The sequence below is a fragment of the Lampris incognitus genome, chromosome 8, assembly GCF_029633865.1.
Source record: "Lampris incognitus isolate fLamInc1 chromosome 8, fLamInc1.hap2, whole genome shotgun sequence".
NCBI lineage: Eukaryota > Metazoa > Chordata > Actinopteri > Lampriformes > Lampridae > Lampris > Lampris incognitus.
This window is the reverse complement of record NC_079218.1, coordinates 7,038,344-7,061,351: the sequence shown is the minus strand read 5'-3', so window position 1 is coordinate 7,061,351 and position 23,008 is coordinate 7,038,344. Positions and strand designations below refer to the sequence as shown.

The 23,008-nt window shown below is 47.0% G+C and overlaps 1 protein-coding gene across 1 annotated transcript in view; it reads left to right on the top strand.

Moving 5' to 3' along the window:
• Window positions 1–9,519: 9,519 nt before the first annotated feature.
• The window catches only part of si:dkey-250d21.1 (uncharacterized), a 38,154-nt gene continuing 24,665 nt past the window's right edge, over window positions 9,520–23,008 (top strand). Inside the window, exon 1 of the mRNA XM_056285330.1 lies at window positions 9,520–9,956. Within this exon, the coding sequence (XP_056141305.1) occupies window positions 9,850–9,956 (107 nt within the window). The 5' untranslated portion in view covers window positions 9,520–9,849. The remainder of the gene's footprint in view (window positions 9,957–23,008) is intronic.

Here is a 23,008-nt window from a genome sequence, read left to right as displayed (position 1 = left end):
ATGCGGTATTATAACATGAGTTTGGTTATGTAACCCACTACATGGATGCATTCTAGCGTAGTTCTTATAAAAATGGCAACAATTTTTTATACAAAATCCAAATACACGTAATATTTATACATTTGGTACTTAATACCCCTCATTTCACTTTTAACATGTGCCAGCACATTGTTTTTAATGACAATGAATTGAATTAATAATAATTTTATACTTTTTTGGGGGGGATTTTTCTCCCCAACTGTATTCGGCCAATTACCCCACCCTTCCGAGCCGTCCAGGTCGCTGCTCCACCCCCTCTGCCAATCCAGGGAGGGCTGCAGACTACCACATGCCTCCTCCCATACGTGTGGAGTCACCAGCCGCTTCTTTTCACCTGACAGTGAGGAGTTTCACCAGATATATATATACACACACACACACACATGTATGACTAGATTCGCTAGGCCCTTGGCTAACGGGTCGGACCCTTTAGTCGACTGGTTAACTTAGTCGCCCGTGGTGCGGAAGACCTGGGTTCGGTTCCCGGCTGCCCCCTGAATTCACTACATTAAAGGGTTATGGGGACCATGAACAGTTCCAAACATTGATATTCACACCATTGCTTCCCATTGTGTATCAAGCCATTTCAGTTGATAAGCTGATTGTTAGGAAGTAAGATTTTTGATAATTCACTCGCATTACTGCATTACCTGTCATTAGTATAGTAAATACTGTTATTTTTATATGTGCTCAACATTAGCTGTTCAATATTTTAACTTAATTATTGTTAACATAATGAGCTGCCGGGCTAGCATGTTTGATTAATTTCTGTCAGATCAGTTTTTAATACATCAAGGAATGAAGGTTAACATTAAGTAGGAATGTAGGGTTATGGTTACAGGTTGTTAATGATTACAGGTTGTTAATACACCTGAATGAAATTATTGTATGATTAAAATGGATGGACAACTAGGACTCTGGCTAGCTGATACTTGCTAGTTAGCTCGCTAGTTTTAGACAAGCTATGAGGAAAATCCTACACTATATATTATACACTAGAAGAGCCCCGCTACAATGTAGCGGTTTGGTTATCCACCCGTCTAGATCTCCCTCCTCTTCATCTTGCCAGCTAACCGCCTTCCCCCTGCCCCTAAACCCCCCCCCCACTCCAACTCCCTCCCCCAAATGCTCAGAATCATCTGAAATGCCGAGAAAAGTGGTTTTTAGCCATTTTTAGAAAATGCATATTTTGCATAATTATGCATAATTATTATAGTTATTTTAATTTTCTGCTATTTTTCTGGTCCTCTCTGGAGCAATACCTACCACCTCCAAAAAAAATGAGGATCATAAGTGCATTTTTGCAGCATATATATTTTGCATAATGCCAAAACATTTCTAAGTCCCAGAACATTTTTTTTATATAGGCGAAAAAAATCAAAGATGCTCAGAATCATCTGAAATGCCGAGAAAAGTGGTTTTTAGCCATTTTTAGAAAAATGCATATTTTGCATATTTATGCATAATTTTAATTTTCTGGGATTTTCCCCTCACTCTCTGAGACAATACCTACCACCTCCAAAAAGAATTAGGATCATAAGTGCTTTAGTTTTCGGTCCCGCTATCTACACTAACTAACACACACACACACTAACACCACACACACACACATTCCGAAAATATATGAGTGATATTTAATTCGGTTGTTTCCACGGGGGAACATTATATATTACGGTGTTCTGGTTATCAACGGGTCTGTGATGGCAGTTCGCTGTACTGCTACCATATATCGTTACACTTTAATACATTTAATGTTATTATATTTGGCTAACCTGCAATGGTGCAATGGTGATGGACAGGTTGACGGACGAGATCAGGCAGGAGTCTCCGTGGACGATGATGTTCGCGGATGACATTGTGATCTGTAGTGAGAGTAGGGAGCAGGTGGAGGGGAGCCTGGAGAGGTGGAGGTATGTACTGGAGAGAAGAGGAATGAAAGTCAGTTGGAGCAAGATGGAATACCTATGCGTGAATGAGAGGGAGGACAGTGGAATGGTCAGGATGCAAGGAGTAGAGGTGACGAAGGCGTTTGAGTTTAAATACTTGGAGTCAACTGTCCAAAGTAACGGGGAGTGCAGTAGAGAGGTGAAGAAGAGGGTGCAGGCAGGGTGGAGTGGGTGGAGAAGAGTGTCAGGAGTGATTTGTGACAGAAGGGTACCAGCAAGAGTTAAAGGGAAGGTTTACAAGATGGTTGTGAGACCAGCTATGTTGTATGGTAAGGAGAGAGTGGCAATGATGAAAAGACAGGAGGTGGAGCTGGAGGTGGCAGAGATGAAGATGATAAGATTTTCATTGGGAGTGATGAAGAGGGACAGGATTAGGAACGAGTATATTAGAGGGACAGCTCAGGTTGGACGGTTTGGAGACAAAGCAACAGAGACAAGATTGAGATGGTTTGGACATGTGTGGAGGAGAGATGCTGGGTATACTGGGAGAAGGATGCTGAATATGGAGCTGCCAGGGAAGAGGAGAAGAGGAAGGCCAAAGAGGTGGTGTATGGATGTGGTGAGGGAGGACATGCAGGTGGCTGGTGTGACAAAGGAAGATGCAGAGGACAGGAAGAGATGGAGACGGGTGATCCACTGTGGCGCCCCCTAACGGGGGCAGCCCAAAGTAGTAGTAGTATATTTGGCTAACCTGATATTAATTTGTTAGCTCGCTAGCGTAGTTTTAAGATGCCTTGAAATGGAACTCGTGAGCCGGTGATCAGGACGTACCCAGTCTTGTACAGAACTCGTGAACTCTGCGCTGTCAGCAAATGTGCACGTGGGAGGTTTGTAATACCGGTAGGGCGTTCAGCTGGTGAACAAGGGAAACACAACATACGACAACAGCAGGAGAGGGTAGGAGGTAAACCCAGAATGTGTTCCTTCTGGAGTACATTTCATTACCATCTTTTTCCTCATTAATTTGTGGTGAACATTGCACATGCTGAGAGAGGTTGCCATGGTCATTGTGTGTTATTCAGGTGGACATTTTTTGTGAGTGTGCAGGGTTATGTACTCTGATATTTAGTGTATGGATAACTAAAAAGGACAGATTGCCCGTGTTATGACCGAGTTGTCAATGCCACTGCTCAGTTCACACTCTACAATATACGAAAAATCAGACCTCATCTGACACAATATGCCACACAAACTTGTGCAGGCTCGGATAATTGCTTTATCAAATACACTATCAAGAGTTTGTGGTTCTTCTCACAGGTTGCTACAGTGCATTCATGTGTTGTTTCTGCAGTAGCAGAGCAGCTTGAGCAGAGGACGTAATGCTTTGGCTGGGTATAGCTTCACTGTTTGCTCATAGTTCATTAATAAGGTTATGTCTACAGGCAGCACCCACAAAAAGTCAGGGAAGCTTGCCCTTTATTCAGTCAGCAGACAGCCTTATAAGTGTGGCATATTTAGTGTGCTATTTCATTTGACCCAGTATGGATAACTCTAAAAAGCAGTCAGGTTCATTATATTATGCGAATGAAGATGTTCCATCCAGTGAATAATTTTTATGAACAGTTAATGAACAGAGATTGGAAGCAATTAGATTGAAAGGCCCCTGCATCACTGGCCCTTGGTCCACTGGCCCCTGCATCACTGGCCCTTGATCCACTGGCCCCTGCATCACTGGCCCTTGGTCCACTGACTCCTGCATCACTGGCCCTTGGTCCACTGGCCCCTGCATCACTGGCCCTTGATTCACTGGCCCCTGCATCACTGGCCCTTGATCCACTGGCCCCTGCATCACTGGCCCCTGCATCACTGGCCCTTGGTCCACTGGGCCCTGCATCACTGGCCCTTGATCCACTGGCCCCTGGATCACTGTCTTCAGGTTTGCTGACTACATGCACACTGTGTCCTGGTGTGTCCTTCTCATTCACTTCATAATTGACCCAATTCGTGCCCTCTCTTCCCTCAATTTCTCCCTCATTCTCTGCGATAACAATAAGGCGTCCTGGTGACAGGCGTATGTGCTATCTATATATGAATACAATGAAATCAGAAATGTTATTAAGAAATGCTGTGTGTTCACATCTTTCATACCAAAGTTTGTTGTTTGTTGACCACAATAGGTGTGGTCACTGGCCATTGCGGTAACCCTTGCCGGCAGGATTCTCAGTGAAGGGGCCTTCCTCCTCTTAGGCCTCGGGCGATGCACAAATATGGTGGGCATAGCATCAGCCCTCAACTTCATTTGGCCTTTTTTTGTGGCAATGAATCGGTCCTCTTCAAAATGCGCCTGGGGAGAGGCATGCAAATTCAGTGTCCACCCGTATTCCAGACATCACCCTTAATCGTCAGTTGGAATTGCATCGTGCTCTCCATTTAAAAGCGTAAAACCCTTCGTTGACCACAAGTAGCTTGTCTGTTTCACCTGTGTTAACACAACTTACTTGACACAGTTTTGTGTTGTTGTAGTCTCTTTTGATTGTCAGGTTGCGTCTGCTGACCATTCCTTCTGTCCATATCCTTTGGGGAGCCATACGTCCGCACTCCTTTCTCGGACCCATTGGTGCATCCAAATGCCGCACAGCCAACCATGGTATGACAATTGATCTATAAAATGTACTCACACTCAATTTTGCCTTGTCATCATGTTTACATTGCCATACCACTAAATAAATTCTTCTATTTATTGGAAACCTAGGTTGGTGTCAGCCTCCTCCCTTTTATGTTGCAGGCTCACCAGCCAGGCTGTAACATATTACCATTGTTTTCTTGAATGCAGTTTGTTGCCTTGTATTTTTTGCACTGCCGATCAAACTTGCTTATTTACAATGAGCAGTTATTGGTATTCATTGATTTTTATTCGTCATTATGCATGCTTACGTTGTATGTGAAAGCCAGGGGTCATATCAGGATAATATCAGGGATGTGTGGTGGAGCTAGGGTTACCACCTCTGTCTCATCAAAAAACTGGACACCGACACACTGAACGCCCACTCGATAACATGCCCCAACATCAAATGTTTGACAGCTCTTTGACAATGCAGGTAAGTGATGTACAGTGCAAGTAGATCGAACCCAAGCTGACGGGTAGTGTAGGTCTAAAACCGTTGATATTGTGACACACACAAATGTATGGTCACATTTTGTTAAAATGAGTGATTCACTGTATAACTTTGTGAAACTGTTCTTCCCACGTCCGCCACAAGGGGGAGCTCCGAGTAATCGGGCGCGCTAGTTGGTAAAGTTGGGCCAGCCAGGCTTCCGTTCTTCAGACAGCGAACGGCCCGATCGATGCAAATGCTAGCGTCTCCTGTCTCTCTACTTTCATCTGTTTAAAACAGGTCAGTAGCGTATATTACTCTCATCCAGCGCACTAAATGTAGATTTAACACGTTAAACTGTATTAATCTGGAATTTGATGTCACATTGAGTGGAAAAAATACGTGTTTACTGATGTAGCGAACATACGGATGTTTCCCTCCGTCCAGTATGGCTGTAAGCTAGCCGGAGAGACAGCAGGCCCGCGAGAAAATGGCGGTCGCGCCGTCTGTATTTCCTGCTGTTAGTTTTATGGCTCACTGACACCTTTTACTTTGAGAAAACAGTGGAAAATAAGTTATGTTACATACACCTGGAAAACGTAATGTAACCGGTTATTTTCTTGCCCGGTGCGGGATTCGATACGGGGTGTACTGCGCCACAAGGTGACGTCACCAACCGCTCGGCTAAAGGGTCAGACCCGTTAGCTAGGGGCTAACGTGTCTTATTAGTAGTTTACAGTCGTCACCCTCCCCGGAAGCGCGCCCTCGCGCTTTGTTATTCCCGCGCTCCGAAGAGACTTCTGAGGATCTGCACACTTCCGGGTCCCGCCGCTGCCACCAATGTAACCGGTTGTTTTCTTGCCCGGCGCGGGATTCGATACGGAGTGTACAGCGCCACAAGGCGACGTCACCAACCGCTCGGCTAAAGGGTCAGACCCGTTAGCTAGGGGGCTAACGTGTCTTATTAGTAGTTTACAGTAATGTATAAATGTAAAAAAAACAACCTAAGTTTGAATGTTTATTAGCTTACATGTCATCAGATTCAGTTCAGTAACCTTTATTTACACTTGATTGATTCACAATAGCCACGTCCAGAGGGGTGAGTGGTGGTGGTGGTGGTGGTACTGTGTCTGAACTGAGAATGTGAATTTAAAGTACTTACCTGTGCTCACGTACGTGCAATTCTTCTATTATTGTGTGTTGATTTTGTTTTAAATCAGTAGGCTGGTTCCATTATAATTATAAAACCGTTTGTTTATATTTATTTAATGTTGATAATTTCAAAGACTACACAAGTAGTGACTGAAGGTGGTTTATTTAATACAACAATTTACATCAACACTTGATGGATTGGTTACACTTATATTAGTGATTAATTTTCATAGATTACAAAGGATTTCTAATTCAGATGTCGGAAACTGGAGAATTCATAATTTTGTCTGTGAATATGGAATTCATGAGGTGTTATGAGACTTGTATTTTTTTTAGATTATTTGGATAAAAAGAGAAAAAGAAAGAAAGGAACCAAATGATCAGATGGTAAACAAAAATGTTTAATAAAGACAGAGAACAGCCTGATTGATGTGAACACTAACGTCTCCTGTCTCTCTACTTTTATCTGTTTAAAACAGAGATTATATTCTGTTTCCACGGGTACCAGCCGGTACCTGTAACAATACTATCAACAGGAATGTAAAGGCAGGTTGATTGATGGTTAAAATAAAGACCATTATTGCAGGAAACTTGGTTATGTAATGTGTGCTAAACCTGATATAAGTACCTTATGAAGTTGTCCCTCCGCCACTCCACATACCAAATTAACATTAAAGTATTGTAGCGAATTCGGGGGGCAACCGCAGGAACTGCCGCGGCCGGGACGCGAACCCGTATCGCCCGCACCTTGGGAGACATCGCTAACCGCTCGACTAAAGGGTCAGACCCACGAACCAGCGTGTCTTCTTATTCATGCACGTTTCACTACCCCCCTCCTTCGGGAAGCGCTTAAGCATATCAGCTCCTTCACGCCTCAGGGCGCATGCGCTTCCGATGGCCTTACGGTCGCTCCAGCCCACTTCTGACACCAATGTAGCGAATTCGGGGGGCAACCACAGGAACTGCCGCGGCCGGGACGCGAACCCGTATCGCCCGCACCGCAGGAGACATCGCTAACCGCTAGACTAAAGGGTCAGACTCGCGAGCCGGCGGCCAGCGTGTCTTCTTATCCATGCACGTTACAGTATATGCAATAAAATAAATGGTTTCGTTTTTCATATTTTAGTATCTTGTGGGAGTGCAGGAATGAGGAGACGGAGAGATCGAGACGAGTCAATTCCGTTTACTCGCCACACAAAACGACACCGATACAGCACAATCTCTCCTAGCAACCAGCTAACCGCTAGGCTGCTGCAAACATGGCTCCACCCCGGAAACTAAGCAGTGCCTACGTCAGCACTCTGAATGTCCGCCTTAAAGGAGCAGCAGCTCCTGGTGAATCTACCCTCATATGTGTATCACCACAATTGTCTGTCCCACAGGAGGACTTGACAGCGCGGGGCTTGTTTGGAACTACTGACGTGTACATGAACCACGTGATCGCGTGGCGGCGAGATCAGTCAGTGAAGTAAGTCTCAACGGCTCTGGGTCACCCGCACTAACCAGCCACCTAAAAGACCCGACCTGTTAAATGTAGCGAATTCAGGGGGCAGCCGGGAATCGCCGCAGCCGGGACGCGAACCCAGGCCTCTCGAACACATTAACCAGTCAACTAAAGGGGTTGACCCATTAGCCAACCGGCTAGCGAGTCTAGTCATCGTTACACTACCCCTCTCCTTTGGGAAGCGCCCCTCCGCGCTGTATCAGCTCCCTCACGCCTCTGGGTGCGCGCGCTTCTGGTGGTCTCACCATCCCACTTCAGACACCAATGTAGCAAATTTTGGGGGCTGTCAGGAACCGCCGCCACAGCCGGGACGCGATCCCGGTTCTCCCGCACCACGGGCGACTACGTTAACCCTTCAACTAAAGGGTCCAACCTGTTAGCCAAGGGCTAGCAAGTCTTCTGTGGTGCGGGAGACCCAGGTTCGCTTCCCGGCTGCCCCCTGAATTCGCTACATTAAAGGGTCCGACCCTTTAGTTGACAGGTCAGTGCAGTTGTCCGTGGTGCGGGAGACCCGGGTTCGCGTCCCGGCTGCCCCCTGATTTCGCTACATTGGTGTCAGAAGTGGGATGGTGAGACCGATGAGGCCATCGGAAGCGCGTGCGCCCAGAGGCGTGAGAGTTGATATGCTGATCCGAAGGGGGGGTAGCGTAATGATCACGAATGGCTAGACTCGCAAGCCGTTGGCCAACGGATATATATATAAAACCCATGAAAGTGACTGTCTTTCGTACATTTACTGTTAACGGTAATGTCAAGCATATTCCAATTTACGTCCGCGTGGTTATCCAGATGGTAACGGAAGTAGCCGTTGAGTTCGGGGACTCCCTATTTGACAAGAAACATTTTATGGAACATTCACACAACGAAATCTCGTCTTGATGCCTGCTCAATAATCCAGGTAAGAAATACAACGAAGTACAACGAAACCCATTTCCTGCATTTAACCCATCCTATTGTAAAGGAGTAGTAGGCAGCTGCAGCTTCCGCGGGGGACCGACAAGAGCATGGTCAGCTCCGCATCAGTTTTTAAGCCTTTATCCGCCTTATTCCTAGCCCCCATGAGACCTTGCGTGAATTATGGGCGCGACTTCCGGCGCGTCCTGTCACGGAACCGGAACCGGCGTTTTCTATGGTAACGGTACTCTAACCGTCTTTCTTGGAACGATTTGTACGACGTCTCATTCATTCATGAAGATCTAGCCAGCCAAATTAGCTAATGATGTGGGAACACAACCTGACGGAGCTCAAAAAGGGTGAAATAAGAATACCTTCGCGCGCCTGTGAGGGGGAGGGGGATTCTAAATCGGCGACTTCTGTTTGAGATGAGTTTGGTGCGGGTGTCACTGACCTTCACCATGCATGTACATAAAATATACTTTAAAAACACATTATCTGATTTATAAATGGGGTGGCAACAGGGATGGCAAGACTGTGTCCCAGAGGTGGCAGCTGCCACCCCTTGCCACCCTGTAGATCCGCCCCTGAACGTCACGCTCAATAAAATGACCACGGTAAAGATAGCACCGCATTCAATATTCACCTTATATTGAAGTTTAACAGATACTTGGTATTTGTCCCTAGGATGCAAAGGATTTAAATGACTTGTTTGGTACAACGCACATGTTTGGTACAACGCACACATTGCATGCTTGTGTATTCACGACAAACCGTCTACTTCGGTGGTCGGTGAAAAGTGGGTTGTCACGTTGCAGCTCCAGCCACACGCCGGAGCAGTAGGGGGCGCAATGTGCAGGGAAACCCGGTTCCCCGCCACCATTTAAACGAGCGAAGATGACGAGGCGGCGGCGGCGGAGGAAGAAGAAGAGCAAGAAGATGCAAAGCCCCCGCAGCCGCTCAGTACCGCTCCCCGCAGTCCCCGAAGCGCACTGCTCCCCTCAGTTCCTGGTGTTCGTTTGCGAGGCTGCATGTTCCTCGGCGCAGCGCCGCTCGCCGTAGCAACTTTTCCCCGAAGAATGGAATAAGTCCCGCTTCTTTCCGACTCCACGTGGACGCTTTCGGCCACCGCGGGAACAAGCCCCTACGCGCCTGCTTTGCGGATTGCGCAGCGAGGGATGACTCGCTAGACTCCTCCGCGGGCTCCGCTCGACGCCGAAAGCCGAGAAGCTCGCCGCCGCCGCTAGCCAGCGCAAGGCTAACGCGTTAGCTTAGCCGCATGCAGTCCAAGATGACCGACTGCTGCGCCGCCACGAGCTGCGGCTCCCGCCGAGGGGATCCGGACGGCGGCGTCCCGCTCTTCAGCTTCCCGCCGGAGCCGGAACGGTAAGCGCCGTCTTTCGGCCGGGACTCGCGGGGACGTCACAACTATCCACCATTTAGGTTTGGCCGTCGCGTTGGCGAACGCGACTCTGTCGAAAATGGCGCAGACTATTCGTGTAGTGGGGGGGGGGGGGGGAGTGCCGATGAGACGGGGCGCCGTTCTTTCTGGCTCCGGGGTCGAGGTTGACCGCGCCGCCGAGCTCGCAGCCCGTCGACGGGCGCTTCGGCGGGGAAGGTGTCCCGTCAGCTTCTGCGTGTGGTGCGTGTGACTTAAGGAGCGTGCGTGGACTCCTACCGTCTGGTTATTGGGCTGGCCGGCTGTGCCCGAGCGCGAGGAAATCGGGTTGAGATTGAAAACCCCCGAATTTTGTGATATTGATATTTAAAGGGGGGGGTGGGGGGAGGCGCCGCCGCGTCGAGGGGGGTACAGAAACCTAGCTGTCGCGCCGCCCGGTTCAAATCGAACCGCCGAATCTAGAAGAAGAATCCGTGATTTTGAAACCCCCCCCTAACAAAACTTGTGTACTTTTAACCTGGTAATGGTGATGGCACAGAGTGGAAGTGTCCTGCTTGGGAATTGGAGTCCAGCGCCCCCTGTCGGGCAAGTGACCTCGGTATGGCTGGACGTGCTCTCGTTGGGATGTTGGTCTAGAAGCTGGGAATTGTGGCGGCAGCAAAAGGAACAAACCCTGCGTGTTGAAGTAATGTAGAAGTAATGGTTGGGGGGGGGGGCAGGAAGTGTTACAGTCGACTCCTATTCGGGTCAGGCCCCGTGGCCTGACCTACTATATATATATATGTACACACCAAGTTTACTTTTCTTGTATTTAGCTGGAACACACAAATATTTCTTTTCTGTGCAGCAAGTAAATTGTGTATGGGCAGTAAATTCCTCTGACCCCTAATATTGGGGCGAGTGAGGGAGGGTGGTGAGAAAGGGGGATATTAGATGGGAGGTAGGAAATGGAGAGAGCGGCTCATGTAGAACTTGAAATGTTTTCCAACATCTACTAATCACAGCCATGGCTTCTCATCGTTATAAAAAATGTTGTGGGCTGCCCATCGAGCCATTTGTCAGGGTTGGCACAACCAAGAACCATGAATCCAATTATTCTTTTCACTCTCTCGAGCATTTTTGCTGACACTTATTATATAGAGAAATTATTTCTCAGTAGTGGGATTTACAACCCCCCCTCCTTTGTAAAGTGAACTAACACAAATGGAGTAACACAAATAAGGTATGGCAGGGCTGTGATATTGTATGTGTTGGGTTTAATTTTGTACTCCCTTTCATTGATTCTGCACAAGAAAGCTGTTTATTCAAATCGCGTGAAAGCGAGAGTTGCGATTTCGAACCAGGGTTTTGACACGATTTCCTCAAGCAAAATAGGTCCACGCCATATACAGACGGAGGCCATTCTAGAGGCAGACCGCTAATGCCAGGATCGGACTACAGTAGTTCAGCCCGATTTTGACACGATTTTATCATCGTCCAATTATGAACGCCAGGGATGACAAACGGGTTTCTTTACCCTTTGTAGTGTGACATAATTGAAGAACATGGATGTGGCGTCTGGGACGCCCCATGACAGACACCCTGATGAAAAGTAGTGTGTCACAGTTTTTTTTTTTTTTTGTATTTTCCTTCCTTAATCTGACAACTCTGACGTGCTCCTTGATGTTAACCAATAGGATGACAGAGTGCTCTCTGGTGCACATGGCAAAGAGAAAGAGGGATGCTGCTGGTGCTGTGCTAAGTTGTCATTCTCCTGTAGCACAATCGTTTTTTCTTTGTCTTTTCGGAACACAAGACCGCCAGCATCACACATGGTTTTTCTGTAGCCATGATTGACAGTTTCTTTTCTTTTTTTTGACATTTTCTGCCTCTATTAGATAGCGATAGTCGAGAGAGACAGGAAAGGCAGGGGGGGTCGACATGCTGCAAAGGGCCCAGGCCGTATTCGAACCCAGGCCACTGCGTTAAGGACTCACTTATGTGGTACACGCTCTACCACGTGAGCCACTAAGGTGCCCCATGATTGATAATTTCTTAACCCTCCTCCCCGATGACCTATGGACGAGATCGTGAAAGGCAGCATTCGATGATAGGTCGGGGTCCTACTTGTCAGGTTCCCGACCAGACACGGCAAGAATTTATGGCACTATGATTGCCTAGTCTGAAATGGCGACGGCCGTGAAAGAGAAAAATGTCGTGTAGTTTTATCCCGGCATAATCCTGTCTATGTCTGACTGTTCATTGCCATTATGTTCCCATAACCCTTATTAAATAATCATTTAATAGGAGCATTATTCAAGTTCTTGACAGGAACTTGAATGGTAATTCTCCTGAGGAAATATAAGAAAGTGGTATGGAGAGGGTTTGGCTGTAAGAGCATGCATTGCTTAGTCAACCTACCCTATGTAAATACAACAAATGCACATAGCCAAAGATTCTAATTTTAGCAGCATTAACAGAGAAATTAAATCACTTTTCATATTAACAGAAAGTTGACTCAGTTCATCTGGACACAACATTTATTGAGAGAAACGTTTCATCACTCATCTAAGTGACCTCTTCAGTCTCAGCTGACTGCAGGTATCCCCACCCTTATAAACAACACAGTGGCATAACGACCGAAAACAACGATTGGTTTCATGTGCAAATTTCCGTGACCAGTAACTGGAGTTACAATGGCAATGTGTACTAGTCACAGAGGATTGGGGAATGGTTGCAATCACAGCATTGTAAAATGGTGACATATGTAGTTTTAGACCCCCCCCCCCCGTTTCAGGGATGGTTGTTCCCTGTTAACATAGATGGCCTCTTAGACTCCATGTTCAAACCAGCGCTATCCCCTGTCAAGGAGTCTTGATGCATGCTCAATAATCCAGGCATGAAAATCAAAGAAGGTTGAACCAGTTCATCTGGATGCAACGTTCGATCCCTATCAAGGATGGGCACATGATCCTCATCCATGAAAGAGTGGCCTCTGGCCTGTAGATGGGTGTAGACTGCGGAGTCCTGGCCTGACCCGTTGGCTCTTCTGTGTTGTGCCAGCATCTGTTTGGTTTCCCCGATGTACAAGTCACTGCAATCCTCCCGGCACTTCACCGCGTACACTATATTGCTCCGTTTGTGCCAGGGGACCCGAGCCTTGGGGTAGACCAATTTCTGGTGCAGCGTGCTTTGGGGTTTGAAAGCAGCTAAGACGCGGTGTTTGTAAAATACGCATCTCAACTGTTTCGACACTCCTGCCACATACGGATTCACCACTGGTTTACGCGCAGTCGGTTGTTTTCCTTCTCCTCTCTTCAATAGGCTGGTGCACTGTTGGGCGTCTTCCTGAATTTGACAAACGCCCAGTCAGGATAACCACACTTAACCAGGGCCTGTTTGATGTGAAATTTCTCCCCTTCCCCAGCCGCTGTGTCGGTGGGGACATTGTCAGCTCCATGGTACAGCATCCTGATGACTCCTAGTTTGTGCTCCAGTGGATGATAAGAGTCAAACCTTAAGTACTGATCAGTATGTATACGGTAAACATCAACAATCAATGTCCCACATCACCAATTGCAGTTTCACAGCCTAAGAAGGCTAACCTGACATTTTTCTTTTTGGGGGGGATTTTTCCCCCTTTTTCTCCCCAATTGTATCTGGCTAATTACCCCACTCTTCCGAGCCGTCCCGGTAGTTGCTCCACTTCCTCTGCCTATCCGGGGAGGGCTGCAGACTTCCACATGCCTCCTTCGATACATGTGGAGTCGCAAGTTGCTTCTTTTCACCTGACAGTGAGGGGTTACGCCAGGGGACGTAGCGTGAGGGAGGATCCTGCTATTCCCCCCAGTTCCCCCTCCCCCGCGAACAGGCGCCCCGGCCGACATGAGGAGGCGCTAGTGCAGCAATCAGGACACATACCCACATCCGGCTTCCCACCCGCAGACACAACCAATTGTGTCTGTAGGGACGCCAGACTAAGCCGGAGGTAACAACGGGGATTTGAACCGCCGATCCCTGTGTAGGTAGGCAATGGAATAGACCGCTACGCTACCCGGACGCCAACCTATAATTTTTCAACCGAAGCTCCAGAGCCCAAAAAATGGCTTTAAGGACAGCCCTAGCATAAAGACATACATTATATATTAATTAATCTCTGCTGAAGTCTCATGTATTGGCCTATTTACACTTGTGGGCCATTTAAGCCAGCCAGCCAGCCAGTAGACACCTTTTCAGGCAAAATAACTTTAAATCAATCATTGGTCATCTATGGCCAATCAAAGAAAAACCATAGAGCAAATTTGGATAACTGAAAAAAAATTCTAGTTGTCTTGCTAAGTAAGCGAACTATTCTATTAATGTTGGTGTTCACGTTACTTAGCTAACTTTGGGTTACATTCATACTCATAAAAAGAGCACTTGCTGGGGTCCGCGGTGGTGTAGCGGTCTAAGCGTCGGCTTTGTGTCGATACAGGTGCCCACTGGGGACCGGGGTTCGCGTCCCGGTCTTGTCAGATCCGACTATGGCCGGACCCAATGAAGCAGCAATAATTGGCAATGCTGTCTTCGGGAGGGGGGCGGAGTCGGCTTGTGTTGGTCACATGAATGCGTCTCTGTGTGTGTCGGAAAAAGCAGTGGTTCGGCCTGGATTCGCCTTGTCACGGAAGTGACGAAGCGTCTCCTTCGAGACTGCCGGCTGGAGAGATGCAGTTGGCGAACGCATGCAGTACGAGGGTGGGTGTTTGAATTAAAATAGGGATCGATTGGCCACTAAATTGGGAGAAAAAGGGAAAAATCAGAAATAGATTAAAAAAAAAAAGAGCACCTGCTCAGTAACATTTGGGCTTGCTGTCAGCATCCTTCCCATTAATCCTTATTCTCTGGTGCGCACTTACCACTGTCATGCTTTCGTTTTTCTTCCTCCTGTTTTTTTTCCTTCTTTTGCTACAACACAATACTCCGCTTCTGGTGGGGGAAGATGGTGGCGCGAATTCACGTTTGCAGCAGCCTCACCCATTACCGGTGTGAGAAGATAGCGGCGCGAACTTAAGTTTGAGGCGGCCTCACTGAGTACTGTCCATGCAGTGTCTTTGTCCACGTCTGCGTCTTAAGTTTGTTTTGTCTTCGTTTGATGGCTGCTCCGGAGAGCTGGCGCTGGATCGATTGGGAGAGCTTGGTCTGCTGCACCCTGTGGGCCCCGGGACCACGGCCCTGATCGGCGCTGCGCCTGAAGAGGTAACACCAAGGGCGGTTTGGCAGGATGCAGGGCAGGCTAAGCTAAACTGCTAGACCATGCAGACCGGTAGTTCCGATAACACTGAGGGCGGTCTGGCGGCGGCCTCGCCTAGCGTTGACTGGGTTTTAGTGTCGTCGTGTGGAGTGCAGGGAGGTATGTGGAAGGTGTCTGGCTGAGAGAGCTGGCGTTGGATGGGCTGGGGGAGCCTGGTCTGATGCGTTTGGTGGGCCCAAGGACCACGGCCCTGCCGGAGCTGCACCAGAGGATGAAACACCGAGGGTGGTGTGACAGGACGTGGGACAGGCTAAGCTAACTGCTAGCCCATGCAGACCTGCAGTTCCAACAGTCATCCTGGCTGGCGTTTGTTCTCTGGACAGTGGAATATTTGGACTGTGTTACACTGAGTGGACTGTGTTGTTAACTTTGTGGGGGGTTATTTTTGTTTGTTTGTTGTTTTTTTGCTTTGTTCTCTCTGTTTTTGTATGTTTTTGGTGGCGTAATTTTTGGGAAATTTGGGATGTGTGTTTTTTGTCTTTTGTGTCGCACTGCTGTGGGTTGCAGGAAACGGAATTTTGTTTCTTTTGTCAGAATCAGAATCAGAAATATTTTGTCATTTCATTTCATGTTCTAGCGCACATGAAACGAAATGAAACATCGTTTCCCCCAGCTGACAGCATGGCAACATAAAGACAAAAACACACATCCAAAAACTACAAGAACACATATATTCAAACTAACACATATATGTATCTGAACTAAAAATAAAAAAAAAATCACTGTCCAGGAGAGTGAATGCCAGCTAGAATGACAGTTAGAACTGCGGGTCTGCATGGGCTAGCAGTTAGCATAGCCTGTCCTGCTTCCGCATCCTGTCAGACCGCCCTCGGTGTTTCCTCTTCAGGCACAGCTCCAGTCAGAGCCGTGGTCTTTGGGCCCACATGACGCAGCAGACCAAGCTCCCTCAGCCGATCCAACGCCAGCGCTCCCAGCCAGACACCTTCGACACTCCTCCCTGAACGCCACACGACGACACTAAAAACCGAGTCAAGGCTAGGCGAGGCCGCTGCTAGACCGCCCTCGATGTCATTGAACTGTCGGTCCACTTGGGCCAGCAGCCAGCCTAGCCTGTTTGTCCTGTCAGAACGCCCTTGGTGTTACCTCTTCAGGCACAGTTTTAGGCAGGGCCGTGGTCCTTGGGCCCACAGGACAAAGAAGACCAAGCTCTCCCAGCCAATCCAGTGCCAACTCTTCCAGCCCTCAAATGAAGACAAACTTAGACACCGATGTGGACAAAGACACTGCATGGACGGTACTGGGTGAGGCCGCCGCAAATGTGAATTCGCGCCGCCATCTTCCCACACAGGTACTGGGTGAGGCTGCTGCAAACGTGAATTTGCACCGCCGCCTTCCCACACCGAAAGCGGAAATACACGAAATACGCAAATACATGAAAGAAATGACAATAAATTGTTCCTGATTGCTGATTACTCATGTATTTTGATTTCACACGTGTAAGGAGGCATCAAAACAAACTTGCACAAGTCAGGGCCCTCAAGGGGGTTTGAGGGTTGATGTCGTGGCAATTTTAAACCATTGCTGTGGAGTCAAGTCAGTCAGCCCACGGGGCCCCAAGCTGTTGCCTTCCTCGCCTGTCCGTATGTTAAGCCTTTGTATACAGATGGGTGATAAATTAAAGGAAAAACCTGAATGCTTGACCCCTACTTTGAGGGGGACCGGGTTCTCCGTTATGCTGTGGGGGGTCTTTTCCTGGCATTCTTTCAGTCCACTTGTCCCGTTAGAGGGAAGGGTCTCTGCAAAACAATACAAAGTTATTCCGAGTGATCACCTTTACCATACGATGAAAAATTTCTATCCTGATAGGAGTGGTCTCTTCCAGGACGACAATGCCCCATCCACAGGGCATGAAAAAAAAAACCCACCCGACTGAAAACAAGATGACGCCGTACTATAGTGACTCGCTACGAGCTGCTCTCGCTTGGTTTCTTTTTGTGTTATCTGTCACTTTTGTGCAGAAAACATATTTTGCACAATTACATATGATCACCAGACTACAAGATATAAGATTAGACATTCCCAACAGCTGGACGCTTCAGGACATGCCAAGAGAGGTTACCTCCAACAAACAGGTACTTCCATGGAGTAATGGCTGCAGACAGCGCTACCAGAGGCGGGATAAACGAGGTGGTGTCCTGATTAGTCTACGACGGCATTCTACCCAACCCCCGATTCCCAGCATACTGCTGTCTTATGTCCAGTCCCTTGACAACATCTGGACGAACTTCATTGCCGAATAGGCTCTCAAAGGGACTTGAAGGACCTTTGTGTGTTCTGCTTTACAGAGAATTGGCTGGGCCCTAATACACCTGATATGGCTATACAACTGGAGGGCTTTTCTGTGCACTGCATGGACCATTCCATGACAACTACTGGCAAGGTAAAGGGAGGTGGTATATGCTTCTTTATTAACAATTCATGGTGCACTGAGGTGGAAATAGTCTCTCAGTCCTGTTCGCCAGTGTTGGACAACTAACAAAAAGGTGCAGACCATTAATTCTCCCAAGGGAATTCCCCTACGTGTTCATTGCTGTGTACATGCCGCCACAAACTACTGCTACAGCGGTGCTGGACAAACTGTATGGACCCATTAGCAGGCAGGCGAATATGCATCCTGAGGCCTTTTCACTTGAGATGGGGGACTTAAACCACTGTAACCTGAAATCTGTGCTGCCAGAAGTTTACCAACATGTCACCTGCCCAACCAGAGGCAGTAAGACTCGACCACTGTTACTTCACAATCAAGGCAGCTTACAGGTCTATCCCATGCCCTCACTTTGGGAAATCAGGCCACCTGCCGGTGCTTTTTCTTCCGGTCTATAAGCAGAAAGTGAAGTGTGTGCAGCCCACTGTGAGTACAGTACAGTGCTGGACTACAGAACACAAATCCAAACTTCAGGGATGTTTTGAATCAACAGACTGGTCAATCTTTAAGGATTCAGCCTTGAGTTTGGATGAGTATGCTATGCTGGCTATGATAGATTCGGTGTGGATAACTGTATCCCAGTACAGGCTATTCACTCCTACCCCAACAAGAAGCCCTGGATGAACAGCAACATTTGCCTAAGGTTGAGGGAGCGTACCACTGCTTTTAAACTGGGGGACAAGGAATGCTACAAAAAATCCAAGTATGACTTGAGGAAAGCCACCAAAGCCATTAAAAGGCAAATATAGTGACAAACTGGAAAAAGACTACAGTGGCTGTGACTCGCGGTGCTTGTGAAGAGGGCTGCGGGCGATACCAGACTATAAATCTAAACCCAGTGTGCCTATCAATAATTCTGCTTCTCTCCTGGATGATCTTAACAACTTTTTTGCCTGCTTTGAAGCTCACAAATTGGACCCAATGACAGCAGCACAGTGCACACCCATTAAAGTTGATCTACAGGTGACAGGCTGATGTGAATAAAACTCTTAAAAGGGTTAAGGCTCATAAAGCTGCTGGCCCACATGGCATCCCCTCCCATGCCTTAAAGGCAATTGGCAATTTCAGGTTTTCATTGACATTTTTAACCTGTCCCTGTCATTGCGTGTGGTTCCACTGTGTTTTAAGAAAACCACCATTGTGCCCTGTACCCAAGAAATCTGGAGTTGAAACTCCAAGGTCTTGGTCTGGACAACTCTATCTGTAAATGGCAGTTTGATTTCCTGACAAGCAGGTCTCAGACTGTGAGAACAGGTAAAATATACTCATCTACATTCGTTTTTAGAACATGCGGCTCTGGCTGCTATCTCAGTCCCCTATTGTACAGTGTGTTTGCACATGATTGTTGCCAAATATACCAGCATCATTCAATTCTCAGATGATGCCACAGTGATTGGAAGTGACAGTGATAAGAGAGCCTATAAGAGGGAAGTGGAAGATTTAACCTTAAGTTAGGTACAATGATAACAACCTTAAGGCAAAAGAAAGTATTGTTGACTTGAGAAAAATCAGAGAAAATTACATTCCTATTTCTATCAGTGGGTCGTCTGTTGAAATTGTGGATAGTTTTAGATTTTTCGGTTTACACATCACAGACACCCTGACATGAGCTCTCAGCACCAATTGCACCCTGAAGAAGGCGCAGCAGAGACTGTATTTTCCGAGGTGTCTCAAGAGTTTTGGTCTGAGTACCAAAACTCTTATGAACTTTAATCGCAGTCCCATGGAGAGTGCTTCCCCCCGCTTTTTCTCCCCAATTATATTTGGCCAATTACCCCCTCTGCCGATCCGGGGAGGGCCGCAGACTACCACATGTCCCCTCCGATACATGTGGAGTCGCCAGCCGCTTCTTTTCACCTGACAGTGAGGAGTTTTGGCAGGGGGGACGTAGTGCGTGGGAGGGTCACAATATTCTCCCCAGTTCCCCCTCCGCCCTGAACAGGCGCCCCGACCAACCAGTGGAGGTGCTAGTGCAGTGACCAGGACACATAATCCCCATCTGGCTTCCCACCTGCAGAGACGGGCAATTGTGTCTGTAGGGATGCCTGACCAAGCCGGAGGCAACGCGGGGATTTGAACCGGCGATCCCCGTGTTGGTAGGCAACGGAATAGACCTCTACGCGACCCGGACGCCCCATGGAGAGTGTCTTGACAGGCTGTATCACAGTATGGTTTGGCAACCTGAGAGCTCAGGACTCCAGACTGCTTCAAAGGACTGTAAAGACAGCAGCAAAGATCATGGAAATTGAACTGCCACCGCTTCATAATATTTCCACCACTCACTACAAAAGGAAAGCTCAAAACACCATTAAGGACTAGGGATCGACTGATTATCGGCTTGGCTATTCATTTGCGCGCTTCCGACGCGGCCTTCACTCTCCCGAAGCACAGCACGACGCTCACACCAACAACACAAACACAGAAGAGAAGCATCGAGGAGTCGCACCACTTCTCTAAGGTAAGAGGAGCAGGCCAGACGCCATAAAACCCACTCGGTTGGTAAGAAAAACATGCCATAACTTAAGTTGCAAAGCTGACTCCGTAACGTTAGTTTCTCCGTCTCTTCCCCTCCCCCACGCAGTCCTACACAAACTCGACAACAGGTTGCCAGTTCAACCAGAGAACACGATTTCCCCTGCTGTGCTTAACCCTCAAATGTAACTAGGCTAAACGAAAAAAGCTAATGTGTGGTATTTTAGTTACAGACAGAGCGCTACTGTCACTGTTGTGCATGAACGCGCTAAAAGAGCAGGTACATTTAAATAGCAATGTGCTAAGTTGCAAGCGCACCTGGCTTCACCCCCAAAACACACGTGGTTAATTAAGAGACTAAGTACAACCCCTTTGCGCCTTACTTTGCACCCAGATTATGTGCTGTTTAGCAAAAGTGGATTTGCGCACACCTTAAATGCACTTGCGCCACGGACTTTAGACCATGCACTATAGATTGTTTAAATAGGGCCCTTGGTTGCCGATTGGTGGGCATACAACTTTCTTGCATATGGGGGAGGGGGGGGGGACTCCTGCGTTTTTATATAGGTTGTGAACATAGTGGTGCTGTATGGGGGAAAACGTTGTTTGCAAAACCCTGTGACCACCTTGACCCAGCATTGAGGCTTACACCATTTGAGTAAGAAAATTATTTACAAGTGCATTGACAATACATGCTGAGATGTTGATGTCCTCATTGATATTTTTTATTTTTTTGCAAGCAAAATGCCTTTATTTGCAGCCCCGTGTGTTACAAAACCTTGAAATATGAGTACGGTTGCCTGAGAAAACATTCAAACGATGCAAATCCAAACATTCAGAGATGTGGAAATCACTGCATAAAACCTATTTACATCTGTTAACTGTGCTTCCATATTGCGTTTTTAAAAAAAATTCTAATCCAATATTGAAACAGAAGATCCCCAACACATCAAACTTTATAGCATGAAAAGGGATAAGAATTAAAAATTAAAACACAGGAGACAGAATAGTGAGGCAACCTGTAGGCTTTGGCATGGGTTCCAGCCTACAGACCCCCCCCACCACCACCACCCAATCAAAGAAATCAAACAAAAAATACGGTAACCCTTTAGTATGGGGAACATATTCACCATTAATTGGGTGCTTATTAGCATTCAAATTAGCAACATATTGGCTCTTAATTGGTCATTATCAAGTACTTATTAATGCCTTATTCTGCATGGCCTTATTATACAACCAGTAAGCCATTAACTATGAGTTTTCCCTCTATAACCTCAGAAGTATTGCTTATTAGTAGTACCATCTCAATATGCTTTGCTTAGTATGGCCTTTATAAGGTGGTAGTACCACAAGAAGAGTTATTCTCCCTTACTAACACTTAATGACTATGGTCTGTTCTTACATAACAAAACACAAAACTACAAGTGTTCATAGTGTTACATTACTGTAAATTAAGTTTTTGTTACTTAGAATATGTTCTCCATACTAAAGTGACATCTTGATCATTACTAATTCACTAGTAATTAAGTTTTTTTTACTTAGAATATGTTCCCCATACTAAAGTGTTACCAAAAATACTCGTATACCATCTCCAATATATCTTAACCCACACAATACGCTATTTAACCAAAATCCAACATCACCTCCCCTCCTTCCTCAATCACAATAAAAGTGCTCCCCTCCACAAATCCACTTATAAACACTTCTTCTCTAACATAACTACACAACATATTAACATATCTCTCCATTATTCTCCTAAAAATGTTCCACACCTCAGCTTTCCTCTTTTCATAATGGGATATATTCCTCCTTAACTTGACAGAAAACCTCGCATGGCTTAAAACTTAATTTAGTAAATTAACATTACCTCCTTTCACTTTACCAGTCCCAGGGGTGGGACGACACTGGTATGAAGTCCGGATCGTTCGATACGGTCTTCACGGTCCAAGACGCTCCCCATCTCGCGAGATCTTGTGTTGTTAACGCTAGAACGACCGGGATTTCACTCCTACCTAAAGTCACCGCCGGTTTTTAAACACTATATTCTGTCAAGATAAATACCCAGTTGAGATATCAATGCATTGTACATGTTAGTATGTCTGTTAGGAAACGACTGACGCTAAAATTTACTTTTTAACGACTTTGATACTGTAGTGAATTCCCGGGACCGCTGGGAACCGCCGCAGCCGGGACGCGAACCCGGGTCCCCCGCACCACGGGCGACTACGTTACCCGGCCGACTTAATGCCCCTTTTCCACTACATGGTACCGGTTCGGCTCGACTCGCTTCAGTGTCGTTTTCCATTACCGTAACAGTACCCACAGTGTAGCTGGTTGTCATAGCGACGCCTGGTTAAACTGCCGTGACGTCATCTTCAACGCGACCATTGTAAGAACAAGAACAATGGCGGACATCGTCTGTAATACATCCATGGTCTGTATCTCCTCGACAGACCACGGCGTGGATTTTCGGCTCTCCGTTTTTTCAATTTCAAAATTTACTTTTAAGATAACTCTGCTTCGACCGCTTCGGTGTTTAAAAATGCAGGGTGATATCCCATGCGCGCATTGGTGACGCAAAATGACGCATGATGCGTTTCTCTGACCAATCAGAGGCCTGCGTTGAGTTTGGTACCCACTCCAGTTTTATTGTAACCTCGACAAAGGTGGTACGAGAAAAGTGGCAAGTTACCAAAATGCCGGTACTTTCCAGTAATGGAAAATTAAAAAAGGGCCAGTCAGTAGAGTTGAGCCGGTACCATGTAGTGGAAAGGGGGCATAAAGGGTCCGACCCGTTAGCCAATGGGCTAGCGACTCTACACATCTGTGATCGTTACAATACTATTTTTCAA